This window comes from Mesoplodon mirus (assembly GCF_964341445.2).
Source record: "Mesoplodon mirus genome assembly, chromosome: 13".
NCBI lineage: Eukaryota > Metazoa > Chordata > Mammalia > Artiodactyla > Ziphiidae > Mesoplodon > Mesoplodon mirus.
The window spans coordinates 15,379,636-15,399,932 of record NC_138989.1 but is presented as its reverse complement, the minus strand read 5'-3'; the positions used below and the strand labels follow the sequence as shown (position 1 = coordinate 15,399,932).

The 20,297-nt window shown below is 49.2% G+C and overlaps 1 protein-coding gene across 3 annotated transcripts in view; it reads right to left on the bottom strand.

The window, feature by feature from the left end:
- Positions 1-20,297, bottom strand: part of TPCN1 (two pore segment channel 1) — a 64,459-nt gene that overhangs the window by 31,504 nt on the left and 12,658 nt on the right. For all 3 annotated transcript variants that reach the window (XM_082641241.1, XM_082641243.1, XM_082641242.1), the window contains exon 3: positions 1,233-1,360. In XM_082641241.1, coding sequence (XP_082497367.1) covers positions 1,233-1,360 — 128 coding nt within the window. The remainder of the gene's footprint in view (positions 1-1,232; positions 1,361-20,297) is intronic.

Sequence of the window (20,297 nt, the reverse complement as noted above, 5' to 3'; positions counted from 1 at the left end):
AATAAGTATCTGAATGTCATTAAATCTTTTTAAAAAATAGCAAAGCAAATACTTACAAGGGAGAGCTGCTTCAAAGAAAAAAAGATTAGGGGAAAATGATCATTCAAATGAATTTAAGAAAAATTCCATTTCCTCACCCAAACCCTTATTCAATGCACAGCTGAAGCTGAAATCTTATAATGACAAAAATGGCAAGATTAAGGTGAAAATGCCATTGACAGTCAGACTGGAAGTTAATAGGCAATATCCCCTTTGGACAGTATTCGATACTACATAACAAGTGCATTAAAAAAGGTTGATTCCTTCTACCCACTGATTCCACTTCTTGGAGTCTTTCCTAATAAAATAATCCTAGATATTAAAGAGAAAAAGAGAGAAATAGCCGTAGGCACAGATTGTCCTCGGATTATAATTTACAATAAGGAAATGCATAATAAGGGAAATACATAAGGGAAATATAAAAAGAGAAAATATCCAACCTTATCAGGATAGTTAAGTAAATCAGGACGCACTCACCAGATAGAATTATAAAGACTTTAAAATTTGTTTACAAGAGTTATAACATGAGTAAAAAGCTTAGGCCACATGCTAGGGAAAAAAAAAAGCAGACTGTACAGCTGTAGCTACTACAGGACTTTAAAATTATTTTAGAAGACACATGAAACCTATGTATTATTCTTAAATAATGTTGTCAGCGACTGCGTTAGGTGAATTTTTTTTCACATCGCCTTTGTACTGAAACTTATTGTAATGAGCATGCATGACTTTTATTAAAAAGTATTCTTTTTCTTTAAAAAAACAAAAACAAAAACCAAACATGAAATAGCAAACATGAGAGCAGCAGCAAGTTAAACAGGAAGGGAATAAAGATCTCTAGATTCCCCACACTAAGTCAGCAGTGTTAAGTAGATAAAAGAATTCCCTCCCGAGAACCGGCCTCTCAATGTGCCTGAGAAGAGGGAGCGGGGCAGGGGAGGCCAAGTGGACAGACTTGGGGAACCTTGGGGGCAGGCAGAGCCACAAACTGGGGGTCCCGAGAACAAGCCCGTTCACATCACCCTTCCACGTGGGCGCAATCGGGTTGGCTCTCCCAGCCTGATCTTAGGAGATGAGAAGCTCACACACGGAGCACTAAGCCAGAACTGAGCTGCTGGGCACCCAACAGAACCCCGGCTATCCTACTCCACCAACAGGGGCCAAGAATGGCCAGGTCCTGACCGGAAGATACTCACCTGGAGGTAGATTGCTGCCTCTTGATAATTCATCTCCCAGTTGTGTCCGGTGAGGCTGGAGGGGGAACTCTCGCCCCCTGAGCTCAGACTGGGGGTGCAGGAGTCGTGGACGGCATATTTGCCTCCATCTGCATTGCAAGAGGAGATTCACTTACAACCCAGGCTTAAGAGAATAAAGACACCATTCACCAGGAGAAAAGGTTGGCAGTCACCTCGTATACTCACACACATATCCTATTAACTGTAAGTCAACGCACTATCCCGTGTACTAATGACAGCAAGAATTAGTATGCCTAGTTAAAAATGTTTTTCTTACATGGATGGACACGAAGGGTATTATGCTTAGTGAAATAAGTCAGACAGAGAAAGACAAATACTTTATGATATTACTTATATGTGGAATCTAAAAAATAAGACAAACTATTGAATATAAACAAAAAAAGCAGACTCAGAAATAGAGAACAAACTAGTGGCTACTAGTAGGGAGAGGGGAGGGGGGAGGGGCAAGATAGGGATAGGGATTAAGAGATACAGACTACTATGTAGAAAATAAATAAGCTACAGGGGTATACTGTGCAGCAGAGGAATATTTTATAGTAACTATAAATGAAGCATAACCTTTAAAAACTGTGTGTCACTATGTTATACACCTGAAACTTACATAGTGTACATCAACCATACCTCAATTTTTAAAAGTTTTTCCTTCTCTTGTTAAGTGAAAAAAGCAAGTACTAAAAAAGCACATACTGTACGCTATCTTTTGTGTAAGAAAGGGAGAAAACAAGAAAACACAGAGATATCTACTTAACAAAAGAAACAGGAAGAACAAATTAGAACTTGATGAAATTGATTGCCTACAACCGATGTAGGGAACAGTGTAGAAGTCACTCAGAGGGAGTGATCTTTTTGATTACTTTTGACTTTTGGAAGCGTGTTAATATACTACTTTGTCAAAAAAATAAAAACAATTGGATTTTTTCACTGGTGCAGTGTCCTCTGTGGCTTTTCCCTGCTGACATCCATGCCCTTTTCTTCCAGTAACACAGCCCCATCTGCTTTTGAAGAACATGCTCTCCCTACCTTCTGTCCATATTCTTTGGCTCTGGCCAACTCCACCCCTGGCTCCCAGGCAGATGATCCAGTGCAATGGGATCCCCTCATCCCCCCAGGACAGGCACTGGTTCAGACAGCGGTGCTGACCCAAGCCCGTCCAATGAGGGCTGAACTTGGAACTTTTCCTGGACCAGTTAGAAAGGAGGGGCTCTTTCCCTGTTGCTGCTGGCGGCTGCCTCTGCCACGACCTGGGGAAAACCTGCCCAAGTTACATCCCTGGGATCAAGCTGTGCCCAAAATCTACCTCGTAGCGTTTCTGAAGTCTGAGCCCACAAATATGCTTTTACACTTAAGCCTGTTTGAGTTGGGCTCGTCATAACACTCAGGTGCCTCCACTGACATATGCAATAGCACCGAGAAATGACTCAGCTTTTTAAATTTATTGGGAAGAAGAGAATCTAGGATGAGAATTTGGTTCCCCTAACCCACATTCCAAATGACCCACCTATGGGAGGATAAAGAATCAAATGTTTGGATAATGAGTCATGCACAGTGGCAGGGAGCAGATGTGTAAAGCTCACAACCAAACAGGAAAGGGGAGGAAACCGGCAGGGTTCAAAGGGCTGTTGGGGTCGCAACTGGTCCTTCTGACTTTGAACTGCTAAGCAAGGGCAGTCAGGTCTGCCCTCTGCAAAGCTCTTCTCTACCGATTTTTAAATACTTTTACTGAGATATATTTGACACACAATAAACTGCACATATTTAAAGTATTCAATTTGATATGTGTTGGCATGCGTACACACTCGTGAAACCATTACTAAATACAATCAAGGGGGCTCTCCGGGTGGCACAGTGGTTGAGAGTCTGCCTGCCGATGCAGGGGACACGGGTTCGTGCCCCCGTCCGGGAAGATCCCACATGCCGCGGAGCGGCTGGGCCCGTGAGCCACGGCCGCTGAGCCTGCACGTCCAGAGCCTGTGCTCGGCAATGGGAGAGGCCACAAGAGTGAGAGGCCCGCGTACAGCAAAAAAATAAATAAATAAATAAATTAAAAATAAATAAATAAATACAATCAAGGTAATATATCTGTCACCCTTTCAAGCCCCCCCCCCCATCCATCCTCAGGCAACCGCTGATCTGCTTTCTGTCACTATCAGGCGAACCTGCACCTCTTAGAATTTTATGTAAACAGCATCACAGTATGTACTCTTTTGTTTTGTTTGGCTTCTTTCACTCGGCATAATTTTTTTTTTTTTTTTTTTTTTTGCGGTACGCAGGCCTCTCACTGTTGTGGCCTCTCCCGTTGCGGAGCACAGGCTCCGGACGCGCAGGCTCAGTGGCCGTGGCTCATGGGCCCAGCTGCTCCACGGCATGTGGGATCCTCCCGGACCGGGGCACGAACCAGTGTCCCCTGCATCGGCAGGCTGACTCTCAACAACTGTGCCACCAGGGAAGCCCCGGCATAATTATTTTTAAATTCATCTATGTTGTATGGTGTATCAGTCCATTCTGTTTTATTGCTGAGTAGTATTCCATTGCATGGATGTACCACAGTTTATCCATTCACATTTAGATTGTTGCCAGGGTTTCACTATTTCAAATGAAGCTGCTATGAACATTCACGTACAGGGTATGGTATGGACATAGGCTTTCATTTCTTTGGGGTAAATACCTAGGGCTGAAACAGCTAGATCATACAGTTAATTTTTTATAAAACTACCAAACTGTTTTCCAAATTGATTGTACCATTCTACATTCCCACTAGCAGTGAATGAGAGTTCCAGGTCCTCCACATCCTCACCAACAATTGACATGCTCAGCTTTTTTAGTCAACTATTCTAAACGGTTGTGATGGTACTGCACTGTTTTAATTCCAATGCTTTTACTTTGTGTTTCCTTAATGACTAATAATGTTGAGCATCTTTCCATATCTTTATTTGCCATTTGTACAACTTAACTGAAGTGTCTCCAAATCTTTCTTTTACTTTTTTCTTCTTTTTTCTTTTCTTTTGAAGGTTTTAATTTTATTTTTTTTAATTTAAAAAAAGTATTTATTTATCTATTTATTTATTTATGGCTGTGTTCAGTCTTCGTTGCTGTGTGCGGGCTTTCTCTAGTTGCAGCAAGCAGGGGCTATTCTTCGTTGCGGTGCACAGGCTTCTCATTGCGGTGGCTTCTCCTTGTGGAGCATGGGCTCTAGGCGCACGGGCTTCAGTAGTTTACCTGCTTATTTATTAGGTTATTTTCTTCTTTTTGAATTTTGAGAGTTTACATAAATATACAAATATTTATCTCTGATTCATATGTCTACTCTCGTTTTGATTACTTCTTTGAATTAGTGATTAGTGTAGCTTTTTCCATTCTTTTAATCTCTTTGTGTCTTTTTTTTTAAAGGAGAAACTTTTTTTTTTTTTGGTTGCACCAGGTGGGCTCCTTAGTTGTGGCATGCAAACTCTTAGTTGCGGCATGCATGTGGGATCTAGTTCCCTGACCAGGGATAGAACCCAGGCCCCCTGCATTGGGAGCACGGAGACTTATCCACTGCACCACCAGGGAGTTCCCTCTTTGTGTCTTTATATTTAAACTTTGTTTCCTGTAGGCAGCATAGAGTTTGGTCTTGCTCCTTTCTCCCAATCTGAAAAACTCTGCCTTTTAATTGGAGTATTTAGATTATTTACAATTAAGTAATTACTAATATGATTAGGCTTAAATATATCATCTTGCAATTTATTGCATATTTGTCCCACCTGTTCTTTATTCTCGTTTCCTGCCTTCTTTTGGATGACTATATTTTTTTATGGTTCCATTTTATCTCCTCGTTGGCTTATTAGCTACAATGCTTTCTTTTGTTATTCAGAGGTTGCTCTGGGGTTTACAGTATACATTTTAAATTTATCATGTCTACCATCAAGAGACCACTTCATGTCTAGTATAAGACTCTTACAACAGTATAGTTCTTTTTCTCCCCTCCCAACTTTGTGCGTCTGGAAGCGAACGGACTTCCAGTTCACCAACCTACTCTGGATTGAGCTCCATTGCTAGCACGTGTAACTAGGACAGTCTTTCTGGAAGGGACTGCACCAATGAAGGATATAAGAAAAGTAATGAGTTAACGCGACTTGCTTTGTGCTAAATGCTCCATGCTGATTAACTCACGTAATCCTCACCATCCCCATGAGATACACACTAGCATAAATCCTACTGTACAGAGAGGTTAACAACTTGCCCAAGGTCACACAGCTGTAAAGGGCTGAGCCAGGATTTAACTGCAGGCAGCGCCCCTCCAGAGCAGCTCCACTGAACCACTATGTTATACTCCCACCCTCTAAGAAAGAGAAGTCTGGGGTGAAGGACGGCAGAGAATGGTTTTAAACTAGCAGAGCAAATACTTGTGGGTGGCTTATTACACGTCAAAATCTATTCTGTGGCAGATGTTTTCCCCAAAGATAGCCACAGCATTATCTTTCATACTACATGCTCTTCTAGAACCCCGCCACCCCCCTACAAAGAGGTAGAGACTGTGTCTCCTCCTCCTGAAACCAGGTGAGGCTTTGTGACTGTCTTGACCAATAGAGGAAGTAAAGCTTATGACTTCCGAAGCTAAGTCGTAAAAACGCTTCCACCTTTCTCTCTTGCGTCTCTTGCTCTTGGAACGTAGCCACCGTGCTGTGAGAGAGGCCCACGGAGGAGAATCAAGGCGCCCAGTCCACAGCCCAGCTGAGCTGCCAGGCAGCAGCCAGCACCAACTTGTTGGTCAGTTGAATAAGTCATGTCAAAACCAGATCCCCCAGCCCCAGTCACTGTGTGGGGCAGAGAAGCTGCCCCTCCCCCAAGCCCTGCCCAAACCTGCAGATTCATGAGCAGAATAAATGATGTCTTCGTCTTAAGGTGCTGTGTTTGAGGCTGGTTCATTATACAGCAATAGATAACTGATACATACCTGAGTACTTTCTACCAATCAAGCTATTTAATTCTCACAACTATCCTATGAAGAAGGTAATATGATTATTCCTACTTCAGACTTGAGGAGATTAAGGTGCAGAAGGGTTAAGTACCTTCCTGAGGTCATGCAGCCAGCGAGAAGAAGGGCTTGGGTACCAAACTAGGCTGGTTAGCTTCTCATTGGTAGGCTGCATGCCTCTCAAGGATTGGAAACCCGAAAAGGAGGACAAGGTACTGCTGAAAGGATTAAAAATATAGCAGCGGGGGCTTCCCTGGTGGCGCAGTGGTTGAGCGTCCGCCTGTCGATGCAGGGGACACGGGTTCGTGCCCCGGTCCGGGAAGATCCCACATGCCACGGAGCGGCTGGGCCCGTGAGCCATGGCCACTGAGCCTGCGCATCTGGAGCCTGTGCTCCGCAGCAGGAGAGGCTGCAGCAGTGAGAGGCCCACGTACCGCAAAAAAAAATATATATATATATATAATATATATATATAGCAGCGGTTCCATCACTCAAATGGAGTAACAGGTAGAAGGCAGGACATCTGGCTGCAGCCAGCCCTTGATCATCCTGGTCCTGCTCTACCAATGCCAACATTTCCCAACTCTGATCCCAGTGCCCATTTCTGAAAGAACTAAGCCCTAGGCAGAGACAGGAGAAGGTCAAACCACCTTCCTCCACCCGCTCACATGGACCAGGGAAGCATGAGCCAAAACGTGACTCCCAAGTAGGAGAAAGATGCCTGCCGGCATCTGGACGGAGCTGGGAGCTTGTGCGCCTGCGCCCTGTCCTCCATGACCTTTGCACAGCACGGCAGGAGCCAGCGCCTGGGACACAGCAGTCCTAGGTCGAATAAATAGCGGTGCTGGTACGGGGTGGGTGGCGACAGGCTGGCACAGATGGCAGCGGACATGAGTGCCATTTTCCCAGCCCGTGCTAGACGTAAGCGTCTGCAGGAGCCCCTGCCTTGGAGACCCCCGTGTGAGCCTTCCGAGCCCTTCTTCTCGTGTAGGGGTCTCAGCAAATTGATCGAGCTTCTGCCTCCCGCCCGGGAGCTCTCTCAGGCACATCCTGGTGGGGAGAAGGCACGTGGTCCTCCTCAACTTCTCCCCTTTGCCCCCATCACTTATACCACACACTACTGTGATGGGAGGTGGGGGGAAACACTACAGCATCCCCCAGGGCAGGCCAATCCTTGCCACTTCCACCTCTCTCACACCAATGGCTTTTGCCTGGGAGCAGGTGACCCTTGGTATCTTTTTTTTTTTTTTTTTTTTTTTTTGCGGTACGCAGGCCTCTCACTGTTGTGGCCTCTCCCGTTGCGGAGCACAGGCTCCAGACACGCAGGCTCAGCGGCCATGGCTCACGGGCCCAGCCGCTCCGCGGCATGTGGGATCTTCCCAGACCGGGGCACGAACCTGTGTCCACTGCATCGGCAGGCGGACTCTCAACCACTGCGCCACCAGCGAAGCCCAACCCTTGGTATCTTGAAGGGCCCTGGTTTGGGTGAGAGACAGTCTTCTCCCCCGATGCACAAACAACAATTCCATCCAGTCTCTGAAATCCACAAGGACCACAGGGACAGGGAGACAGACCAGCCTTCCAGCTGCCTTGGGAGGACGGTCCTCACAGCCGGAAATCTTTGACATCACCTTTCCCCCCGCCACCCCTCATGGCCTATAAGTCGTCAGGTCTGGGAGGGTCTCCTCTCTGTAAACCATCTCCACTCCCCACGTTCACTGGAGCCCCCTGCCTTTCACCTAAAAGTCAGCAACAGCCTTCAGGCTGGTTCTCGCTGCCTGGGCCTTTCCCGGCCACCTGACCGCGGAGGAGTCTTGTTGCAGGATGAAGTCGGTAAAGCATAAATCTGATCGTATCCCTCAGCTGCTTAACCATCTTTCAATAGCTCGCCCTCGGGAAAGACTCGGACTCAGCAAGGGCCTTTAGGATCTGGCTCCCACTGTATTTCTCTCCATTTCCTGTTCCTTCCCAAACTCCTAACAGACACGTAGATCTTCAGAGGGCAGCTGGTTACTGCCGAGCACTAGGATGCCAGGGCCCCCATGCAACAGCGAACATCACAGAGACAAAATGTATGCTCTCTAGTTACAGATCACACCTGGTGGCTGGCAGGTGTGAGGAGACATGTTGTGAGGCTACAAAGGGCAGAACAAGGACTTGGGAGGAGATGTCACAGGACAGGCATTTCCACCAGATCCCAGGAAGGCTTTTCTAACTACAAGAGCTGCCCCCGGGACTTCCCTGGCGGTCGGTCCAGTGGTTAAGACTTCACCTTCCTATGTAGGGGGTGCGGATTCAATCCCTGGTCAGGGAGCTAAGACCCCACATGCCTCGTGGCCAAAAAAACCAAAAACATAAAACAGAAGCAATATGGTAACAAATGCAATAAAAACTTTAAAAATGGTCCACATCGAAAAAAGAATCTTAAAAAAAAAAAAAAAAGAGCTGCCCCCAGGTGCACTGGGCAGAGGGGGCTTTAACTCTGTCATGTTTGATTTATTAAAATTAAGTAAGCACTAAGCTCTGGTGGCGCTGAGTACATATGTATTTGTCATTCTATTCCTCATGTGATCTGTAAGTTAGAAATAATTCTTGGGCTTCCCTGGTGGCACAGTGGTTGAGAATCTGCCTGCCAATGCAGGGGACACGGGTTCGAGCCCTGGTCTGGGAAGATCCCACGTGCTGCGGAGCAACTGGGCCCGTGAGCCACCATTACTAAGCCTGCGCATCTGGAGCCTGTGCTCTGCAACAAGAGAGGCTGCGACAGTGAGAGGCCCGCGCACTGCGATGGAAGAGCGGCCCCTGCTTGCCACAACTAGAGAAAGCCCTCGCACAGAAACGAAGACCCAACACAGCCATAAATAAATAAATTTTTTAAAAAAGGAATAATTCTTAATAAAAATATTTTAAAACCAACAATGAATGGCATTGTTCTACTCGTTTTGATGGGCATCCCCAGGGGCGGAGTGCAGCTCCTAGGTGCTGGGGGCCCTGGCTGGGGACTGGAGGTACCTGGATAGTCCCTGTCCTCTGGGGGCACCTGTCTGCCAAGGCAGCACATACTCCATCAACACGGGGCCTCAAGAGGAGGCTTCAACAGAGGGAGATTCCCCCCCAGCAAGTAGCAAGTTGGACCAGCTGCCTTTGCAATTCACAGTATCTATGAATTTACAGATACATAAAGACGGTGAGGGGGACAAGCAAGGGGGTGCAGATGGCTTTAAAAATGACTCCCAACTCATGAACCACCCATGGGGCCGGCCATGCCACCACTGGTGCAGAGGCCAGCCGCTTGGATCCTGCTGGCTACCAGAAGCCTCCCAGCAACACTGCCTCGCTGCACCCAGAGGGTGACAGGGTCTTTTTTAGCACACACGTCCCTCCCCCACCCTAATTAACCTCTATGTAGCCCAAACCTCATCAACTCAGCTTCTGCTGAAATAACAAACACACTTACAGGGCATATTCTGTGTGCCAGGCTATTCTCAGCACCATATATTTATTTATGTATTTATATAAATGTATATATTTCTATAAATTTCATACTCACAATAATCCTATGAGGTAGTGACCATTATTGTGCCCATTTTACAGATGAGGCAATGGAAGCCCAGAGAGATCTGTGAACTTGCCCGGGTCTCACACATTTAGAAGGTCAGCAGGTTCTGTGCTGAGAATCCCCACGCTAAACCACAGAGCAGGGTTTAGCGTGCTCTATGGGCTACTGCGTGGACTTGAGTACTTTCTGCTGCTCAGCTTAGAAACGATGAGTGTCAGGTCTGGGGTCTTAGAAAGGATGATAGTCAGGTCTGAAATGGATCACAGAGACCACTTAATTGAATGCCCGTCTCTTAGAGATGGGAAACTGAGGCCAGGGAGGGGAGGTGTGCCTGTGTAACAGGGCTGATCCATCAGAGAGCCAGCTCTAGCACCTGGGCCTCCTGGCTCCCCGTCTAGAGCTTTCTCCGCCACAAACACTGGTCACTCATCCCTCACTAGAGTAATGTGGACAGGGGTCTGACGCCCACTGTCTGCCACTGTGTAATTGCTGGTGCACAGCTGTGAGACAAATCAAAGAGAATTAGCCACTGGCCTACTCCTACCCACCTGGGCCAAATCTGCACTTCCTGGGAGAAACAGCGGCCCCCCAGGTCTCCAGGTGAAAGTTGATGATGCAACTTTCAGGGCATCCCCTGCACAGGGAGAGTCTGGACAACAAGGCGGTCTGGAGGGCTCTCACACAGCACCCCAGGTCCAGCCCCCTCCTGTGATCAGGGACCAGCCCTCACACCAGCGGTTGTCAGAGACCACATAAGAATCAACATGTTCAACCTCTGACTTTGGCACCGTGCTCGCCCAGAGCAGGGTGGGTGTCTCCAGACGAGCTGGAAAGGCAAGGTCAAGGCATACCGCAAGGGCCCAGCTGGAGGAGGTGGGATGACCTCACGACGGGGCTGTCGGGGAGCTGGCCATCCGCTGCCTCGTCCAGGAACATGATGGCTGACCCTCGCCTCTGCATTTCCGTCTTTCCTGGGAGGCAGCTGGCCCGGAAACGGGCGGGAAGGAGGAGGAAAACAACGATACACAGCAGCGCAGGAGGGTGGGAGCGGCAGTCTTCTGGCTCCCACAGCAAACCAGCTGCTCCGCTCTCAGGAGAAGGGCCAGAGGAAGCTGACCAGGAACATTCTTGGCAACCAGGAAGATCCCATTCGGCGCCTCTAGGGCAAGTCCCCCCCACCCCAACCCCCAAAGAGAAACACTTTGTTCTGCACTTTGGGTGCCCTGGGCAGAGAACTCTCCTGTGAAACCAGCCTGCAGCCTTTTCAGGCCCAACGACCTTCGCCACTAAAGATTTATGCATCACCAACCCCTTAACTGCCCTACCCTGCATCCTGGCAGTCAGCCCAGGGAGGCGAACATAGAGGAGAAGGAACAGGAAGAAACTGCTGAACTGACAGGCACTGGAATACAGAACAACAGTAACAACAAAAGAACTGCCTCCAAGTAGGAGAGAAGTTCCCCACACAGAGGACAGGCAGACAGACCAGGATGGCCTGTTTGCACAGATGGTAACGTTTCCTCCAAGATGATGTAACAGGGCCCAGAGGCTCCCTGCAAAACAGCTGGCTGCTTTGCAGGCAGCCTCTGAAACGACCCTGTGGGGAATCCAAGACTTCCATTCGCTGGAGCACAGCGTGCAGCAGCATCCTGGTGGCACTGGGTAAACAGAAACAGTTTCCATATGCCAGCTGTGAAGCGGAGCCAGGGAGGAGAGGGAAGGAACGGGCAGGTGAGGAGGGCTTCTGTGACCCACCCCCCATCCAGCGAGCGCAGGGTCCACTAGGGCTGGGAAATCACTGCGGCCTTCCTTTGGGGCCTGGGCAAGAGGCTGCTTTGGATAAAAGGCATATGAGCTCCTCGTGGGACATAGTTCTGATCGGAAAGACTGCAAGGCAGTGACTGTTCTCGGGCAGGTTTATACTGAGGACCCCACCCCATTCAATCCTCCCTCCTTTTCATTCTCATTCTCTTACACATACACAACCTTATGCATTCACACACACACACACACACACACACACACACACACACACACACGTCCCGCACATCCTCTTCAAGACAAAACGCAGCCCTGAACACCCAAGGTCGCTCCCAGCTGTGCTCCTCCCAGCCCTTGGTTCACGATCTTGATGCCCAGAGCCTCAGTTTCTTCATCCATTAACCGGGACTGGTGCCAACTGTGCACCTGGGCATCTGAGAAACAAATGCGAATACCCACAAAGCACTTGGAGCCCTCCGGACACCAGTGCCCACCAGAATGACAACGAGCAATCGCCCAACCGTTTGCCAGTTGTTGCTGAGAGCCCCACTCCATGGGAAAAAGCTTGAAGGGGAGAGGAAAATCAACCAGAGTGACGCTGATGAGTTTTCCAGGCACGGCGTCGCCGTCCTGCTTCTGTGCCGGCTGGCTCCTTAAAGGCCCCCAGATAAAAATCAGGCAAAAGACACTACACCGAAAGAAAGCAGAGCGCACATTTCCTTCTGCTCGAGACTTCTCTGCTGATGACTGATTGCAAGATGGCCTGGGAGGTAGACCCGCGTCATCAACGTACGTTAGGAGAGGCTGTAAACCCAGGCAGAACCCCGGGCAAATAGACTAACCTCCACAAAGGCGAGAGTTGGCATGCAGCCCTCCCAGTTGAATCGCTGGCCTCAAGCCCAAAACCTGCCCTGCCAAAGGCTTAAGCCAGAGGAGGAGAGGAAAGATGAAAGGCTCACCCAGGCCGGTACTGGGTCAAGCACTGTTCTAGAAGGAGCCCTGGTTTGGAAGTAGCCGGGATAACGCCCTGCGCCACCTCCAACTCTGTTTCTGGCCAGCTGACAGGGACCTAAGTGGCCAAATCCAGAGGGATGCCCTGCAGATACACAAGGCCAGCCATGGAAGGGACTTGAACTGGGTAGAAAGTTGAGAGCAGCAGCTATAAACAGAGGAGACGTACAGAAAGTCGGGAGGAGTGAAGATCAGAAACAACAGACTCTTGGGAGGGGCCCGGCAAGTAAGCATCTCTTGGTAATTTAGAGTAGCAACTGCTGTCCCAGGGGCCCACCCTCAAACTGGCCACACAGGGAACTCACACCCTGAGGTTGCAAATGTGACCTTGAGAGCAAGTCTCTAGTCTTAATACATCATGCGGTTATTTGGGGGAGAAAAGGGGAGGGGAAAGTTTTTAAAAGGCTGACCTTCTAGATGCAAACAAATATGGTTTCATTTGAGGAGACATTTCCTCAGCACCTACTGTATACCAGGCATTGGGTTAGGTGTTGAATTTGAAAAAGTAAAACCATGAACTTTGCCCTCATGGAGTTCACAATCAGGAGGCAGAAGAAGGGATGTGATTCTGGTGCATTAAAGGCACTTGTTGGGCTTCCCTGGTGGCGCAGTGGTTAAGAATCCACCTGCCAATGCAGGGGACACGGGTTCAAGCCCTGGTCTGGGAAGATCCCAAATGCCACGGAGCAACTAAGCCCGTGCACCACAACTACTGAGCCTGCGCTCTAGAGCCCGCAAGCCACAACTACTGAGCCCACGTGCCACAGCTACTGAAGCCCGCATGCCTAGAGCCCGTGCTCCACAACAAGAGAAGCCACCGCAATGAGAAGCCCGAGCACCGCGACGAAGAGTAGCCCCCGCTCGCCGCAACTAGAGAAAGCCCACGCACAACAACAAAGACCCAGTGCAGCCAAAAAAAAAAAGGCACTTGTTAGTTACAACAGCCTAGAAAAGGATGTGATGACAACTACCGTCCACGGGGGCTGGAGGAAAGAGGCAGAGAGGGATTCAGGGGCGATATCCGTGTTGGCTTTGAAAGGATGAGGGATGAAAAGGTGTTCAAAAGGGGGATGGGGATGGGGTGAGGGGTACATTCCAGAAACAGGAAGGTCATGCATAAAGCACAGAGAAGCAAATAGCAGGCGATGTCTGGGAAACTGCAGAGGGTTCGGTAATTCTGAAGCCAGAGATAAGGCTGATGTGTGGGAATGAGAACAAGAATAACAGCTCACACTCAGCGCTTTACGTTTGTTAATTCTTTTAAGTATAAAAAGCCCCAAGAACTAGAGACTATTAATACCTTCAGTTTCCAGAGGGGAAACTAAGGCCCAGAGAGGCTAAGTGATTTGCCCAAGGTCACAGAGCAAGAAAGGGGCCAGGCTGGGGTTTGAGCCCAGCAGCCTGACTCTTTTGTGAGGCAGGAGCAGAGGGTGGGCTGTAAGCCATGCTAAGGAGAATGGACTTGAGCTGCTGGGTTTTACCAGCAGAGCAGCTAGACCAGGTGTGCCAATCGGATATACGCAGGCCAGGAGGGCATTCTCGGTTATACCGTAATCCCATCTACATTCTGCACAGGCAAAAGGGCAAGGTCCCTTCCCTGGAGGAGCCATGGTGAGCTCATGTTTACAGAGCAGTTAACTTGCCAGGAGCCGCTGGGGTCACCTCCACTGTCTGATTGTCCTGACCACCCTGCACATGAAGAACCATGTCTTACCACTGCTACACAACCCACCACCACCCTCTGCCAAGGCAAAGAGAGAAGAAGGGGTTTGCCAGATGCTGGCAGATACTTTCTTGGTGAGGCTGGAAATGATTTCCATCTTCTTTAGTCTGTGAATTTCCAGGCCTGACTTGGAATTGTAGTTCCTGCTCCCGGGCCCCTGGGTTTTTTATGAAACAAAAGGCTTTTATTCCCACTAATAACTCATCACAAAGTATTTATTGAGCACCTACCATGGGCAAAAGTGCATCGGATGCTTTGAGAAAACATCTGTAAGCACTACATCCATCTCCAAGGCCTACTTTTCACACACACACACACACACACACACGCACACAGAAAAACATGCAAACTCCACTCTGTTTACCCAGTGAAGAGTGCAGCACTGTCCTGTGTTCACTTGGAAGCACTGGAGATGCTAATTGTGAAACGCACAGGGATGGGGATGGGAGCAGTACAACAGCAAATGGAGACAAAGGCATTTTTCACTGCGCACTGGCGCTCCCTGGGCCTCTGCGGGGGTCAGCGGGTAAGTAGTGCTCAGAGGAACAAGTCTGGCTATGAGACTTGTTCTCCACATGGCTACTGCTCAGAGGTCTGCTCTAGCCCCTACCTGGGAGCACCTGGGGGACTGACTGGACCCGGCTCCCATGAACACTGGCCACAGCCCAGCATCTGGATCTCCTGTGAGCTGGTGGCTATACTCAGAAGAGCAGCAACAAGGGATAAGATGGCCGGGAGGCAGAGGTGCCTTGGAGGAGTGACATGTCAGGAGGAAGTCTACAACCCGCAGAGAGCTTGATGGCCTGGGCACGCCACTTCTCCAGGACCCGGGCTGGCCTGGTGCGTGCTGCTCCCAGGGGAGCCGGCAGGGCCTGAAAGCCTGTGCAATCAGTGGTCGGGCACTGGGCTCAGCCTCCTCTTTCTCTTCCTCGGTTCCCTTTCTGTCGAGTGGGGAAGAGAGCGCAAAAGAGGCATTGTGAATAAAGAAAAATACAATGGAAACCAAAAAGCCATCCTAAAGAGTGGGCAGGAGGTGGGGCTACTTCAGTTGAATTGTCTCTGCAGTGCACCTGGATGGTCAAGGAAATTAACAAATGGTTCCCCCATTTGCCACCACAGGATCCCTAAGAAAATCCAAAACCCAACTAACATTCCTTAAGAGGAAGAATTTAATAAAAGGAAGGGCAAGCTCAAGTCCTCAACACAGAGAGTCCTTAGATTATCTACTCAGAGTCTCTAGAAAGGGCGTCATTGCTACTTTGTTGAAAATGAAACCCTGATACTTTACTATTAGTTAGAGTTTCCACTTACTGAGGTGGTACCGGGAGATGTTATATGGAATTTCCCGTTTAATCTTTATGTCAACCCTGAATGGAGATGTTCTTCTCCCGTTTTACAGCTGAAGAAAGTGAAACTCAGGGAGAAACCGAAGCTTAGCTCCTCCTTCAAGTTTGCACAGCTGCTGAGAGATGACACTAGAAATTCAACCCCATCCTTTGCTACAGACCAAGAGACGCTGAAGAAATGTCAGAACACACTACATCAGCAGCATGTATGATCACTCGCCTGACACACACACATGTCTAACAACCTGAGGATTCTCCCAAGCTATCCCCGTCTCCAGACTTGGGAGCCCCTGCTCACCCTGGGATGGTGTCTGAGCTCCAAAAGGAAACAGCACAAAACATGCAGCAAAAGCAAACAGGTCAACTGGCCTGAAGGCTGAGCAGGCTCTGCAACTGAGAAAGTCTGAGCCCCATCGAGGTGACCAGACAGGCTCCAGGGTGCGCAGTAAAAACTTCCATTCACAACAAAAAGGCAGGCCAGCCAAGTGTGAACAGCCGAGCCGGCAAGAAGAGGGGACCCTGGGGTGTCACAGAGAAAAGGCATCACGCTCGTCGACAACCACTCACAAGTGAAAGCCGACGCATCCGGCAGCCTGGAGTGGCTCCAAGCCATTAGCCAGCGCTGAGCACAATCACTCTGCCCGAGCTGATTTCCAGCAAGAGCCCAAAGAATAAGAAAAAACAAATAAATAAAATCCCAGTCTAACAAAAAGAGAGATTAACAAGAGGGAGAGGTGGCCTACGAGTGGTGCGGTGGTGGAGGGGCGAGCTCAGATGTCAGGGAAGGTGGGACCACACCACTCCAGGCTGACATGGCAATTATGAGACGTGTGCATCCCGGAGAACTCCAAAAGCAGAGACCAAAGACATCCCCAAAGTAGGCCGCTCCTAGGGCAAGCAGGGGCCAGGCCCCGCCCGGACTAGTTCTGACCTGATCACACGTGAATGAGTCTCCTGGTCACCCCAGATGGTTCCAGGGGCTGGTTAAGCTGTGACAAACAGAGTCACTTGGGACCCTGGGTGTTTTGGGAACCTAGTGACTCACTCCCAGATATGTTACTTCATGGGAGTCTGTTATTAAGTGCCCTGGGTGTGTGCAGAGAAGATGTGGTCCGTGACTTGGCAAAAACTTGTGCTCCCAGAAAGAGGCACATCAGGACCCAAAACAATAGCACCTGCTCAGGCACAAAGCAAACCCTGACTCAGTACGTGAGACATTAACCAAACCTGCAGGTGCTAGGGAGCAAGTGGGCCTCCGCGCAGTGTATTCAGAGGACGGTGTAGAAGTGCAGCCACTACCCTAAGCGGTTAGGGGCGGTTAGGGAAGCCTCCATGGAAACAGAGGACAAGATCTTCGGCTGAAGAAATATGAAGTGGGGATAGATCAGAAGCAAGAGACGGCAGCCCACAGGAAGGTTTGGTAGTGAAAGTGGTTCAAATGAAAAAAATGTGAGATTATGTGACTGTTAAATAAATGAGATGATAGGGGACTTCCCCTGGCAGTCCAGCGGTTAAGGCTCCGTGCTCCCAATGCAGGGGGCACGGGTTCGATACCTGGTCGGGGAAATAAGATCTCGCACGCCGTGCGGCACAGCCAAAAAAATAAATAAATAAATGAGATGGTATGAACAGCTCTACGTTTAAGACTTTTGCTTATTGGTTCTGATTTCTGGGAGGGGTAGTGAAAGAATGAAGGCCCGTCAGCCAGGGATATAACTGAGGTGGAATTTCTCATGGCCTGTAAAGTGCTGGGGCCAATGCCACGCGGATGGGGGCCAGGCTGGGAAGGTAGATCAGAGGACTTGGCATTCAAGGTCTTCATTTTCATTTGATCCAAGAACTTGGCCTAACCCTCACCAAGTGAACAGGTCTGAGTTTATGGTTTCCTTATCTATACTCTGAAGTTAATGAAAGTTTCAAAGCCACTAGAGCTTGGATGGAGAAATGTTGCCTCTGGGCAAGGCCTGAAAACAGAGGTGGCAGGTCTGCGATCCGAGAGCAAGAGGGACCCACAAACCTGCCTTCCCCAGGGGTGTGCTGGGCACACAGCAGCCCACCAACACGGACAATGAACGAGGCCCACCGCTCCACTGTCTGCCTGTGCAAGTCACTTCCTTCCCCACCCCTCGAATTGCACATCTGAAAAATGGGGATAAATACTGTTACTTCACAAGGGATCGTAGGAGCAACCGCTTATGTTAACATTACCGTACACGGTTTTCCCAACTGCAGTCAGTTGTAATAGTGCTTGCTGCCCCCAGTGAGAGAATAGCAAGAACGGCTCTGGGGAAGACTTCTACTTTAAGGCAGCATAAAAGATGCTCTGCTTTGTAGCTCCTGGATTCACTGCTGGGCCAGGGTGCAGGGGTGGAGCCCACAGAGCACTCATGGGAGATATTTGCTAGCGTTGTTCCAAGTGCAGGCTGAGGTCACCAAACGTTCACCTAGGAGACTCCCCAAACAACTGAGTCTTCCAGGGAAAAACAAAGCCCCTAAATCACGCCTTTAAAAAAAAAAAAAAAAGATGCTGCTACCGTATCATGCGCTTGCTTGTGCTATAGCTAAAACACACAGGGAAAGAGATCTAAAAAAAACCATTTTTAATTTGTCATCCAAACACCCCAGTTGTAATCCAAGATGACAATTCCTCAGTCCACGGAGGGTGGTTATGAGAACAGAATTCAACTCTCCTTTTCTCCACTGAATGGAAATACCAGCCATGCAGGAATTATCATGAAAGAGGATAGAGAGAGTTAGATCTACGCTTCCTGGCTGAGCAGATTGAGAACTTCCGGATCAACTCTCTAGCAGGATGGATTGTTTAGAGGGCTGTGTCAGTGCACTCGAACGAAGCAGAAACTTATCTGCTGGATACAGTTAGAAGCCGTGCCTTTTTAAATCAGGAGAATAGCTCCTTTCTGATCCTAAGAGCTTGGCAGCAGAGCATATTCACTCCAATCTCGGCTTTTCAGCTCCTGACGTTACTAATCTGAGACACACCCTCCTACACATATATCCCAAGCCAGGCGAACTCACGAAAGGACTGACGGGTCGCCTATTGTCCAGATGTTTCCTGAGTGCCTAGGGTGAGGCAAGAACTGCACTGAGCTTCAAGAGACAGAAAGAAAGAGAGAAAGATGCCCAGTCTGGGACTTCCCTGGTGGCGCAGTGGTTAAGAATCCGTCTGCCAATGCAGTGGACACCAGTTCGATCCCTGGTCTGGGAAGATCCCACATGCTGCGGAGCAACTAAGCCCGTGCACCACAACTGCTGAGCCTGCGCTCTAGAGCCCACGAGCCACAACTACTGAGCCCGCATGCCACAACTGCTGAGCCTGCGCTCTAGAGCCCGTGCTCCCAACAAGAGAAGCCACCATAATGAGAAGCCCACTAACTGCAACTAGAGAAAGCCCATGCGCACCAACAAAGACCCAACACAGCCAAAAATAAATAAAAAATAAAATTAATTAATTAAAAAAAAAGATGCCCAGTCTGGCTCCTGCCACTATAGGACATGCTGGGAGAGTTTCCTCTCCACCCACCTCCCAATCTCCAGAGCAAAATGCCATCCCTATTCAGGACTGACCCGCCCCAGGGTCTCTAAGGCAGGTCTCTAAGGTCTATCACAGTGGATAGAGACGGCCTCCGGAGCTGGAAAGAAGTCAGCTGGAAGAAACGTTCTCATCACGTCACTTTCTGGTTATTCCACCAACTCTAAACTACTGTCTGGGGAATTCCCTCGTGGTCCAGGAGTTAGGACTCAGCACTTCCACTGCCATGGGCCCACGTTTGAGCCCTGGTAGGGGAACTAAGATCCCACAAGTGGCGTGGCATGGCCAAAAATAAAAAAAATTTTTTAAAGAAAAAAATAACAAATAAAATGCTGTCAGCATTCCAGGCTCTCCATAAAATAGGTCTACCTGCTCTGACCCCTCCCCTAATGAAAACGGCTAACATCCACCCAGTGCTCCTTCTGCTATAAGCCAGGCAATGTGCCTGTTTGAGGTTCGCTGTCTTGGTTCAACCTTGGGACAGCCCTCTAAGGTAGTATTGTTATTAGTTTCCTTTTACAGGTGAGGAAACCGAAGCTAAGCGACGTTATGTCAAGCGCCCAAGGTCCCAAGGCAGCAAATGGCAGAGCTAGACTCAAACTCGTCGTGTGCTCTTAACCACACCCCAGACCCCATCTGCCCCAGCGCTCTCATCTCTGGCCTGCATGGGGAGGCTCGTACCCCCTCTTTCCTTCTGCCCAGGCATTCGGTCCTATCCCCAGCATCCCCAACTCCCATCTGTGCCTACAACTCCACCTGGGACTTCCCTGGTGGCGCAGTGGCTGAGAATCCGCCTGCCAATGCAGGGGAAATGGGTTCGATCCCTGGTCCAGGAAGATCCCACATGCCGCGGAGCAGCTAAGCCCATGCACCTCAAGTACTGAGCCTGCGCTCTAGAGCCCGCAAGCCACAACTACTGAGCCTGCGTGCCACAGCTACTGAAGCCCACGTGCCTAGAGCCCATGCTCCGCAACAAGAGAAGCTACCATAATAAGAAGTCCACGCACAGCAACTAGAGAAAGCCCGTGCGCAGCAACGAAGACCCCATGTAGCCAAAAAAAAAAAAAAACCCTCCATCTGCCCACAGGCTGATCTGCTCCC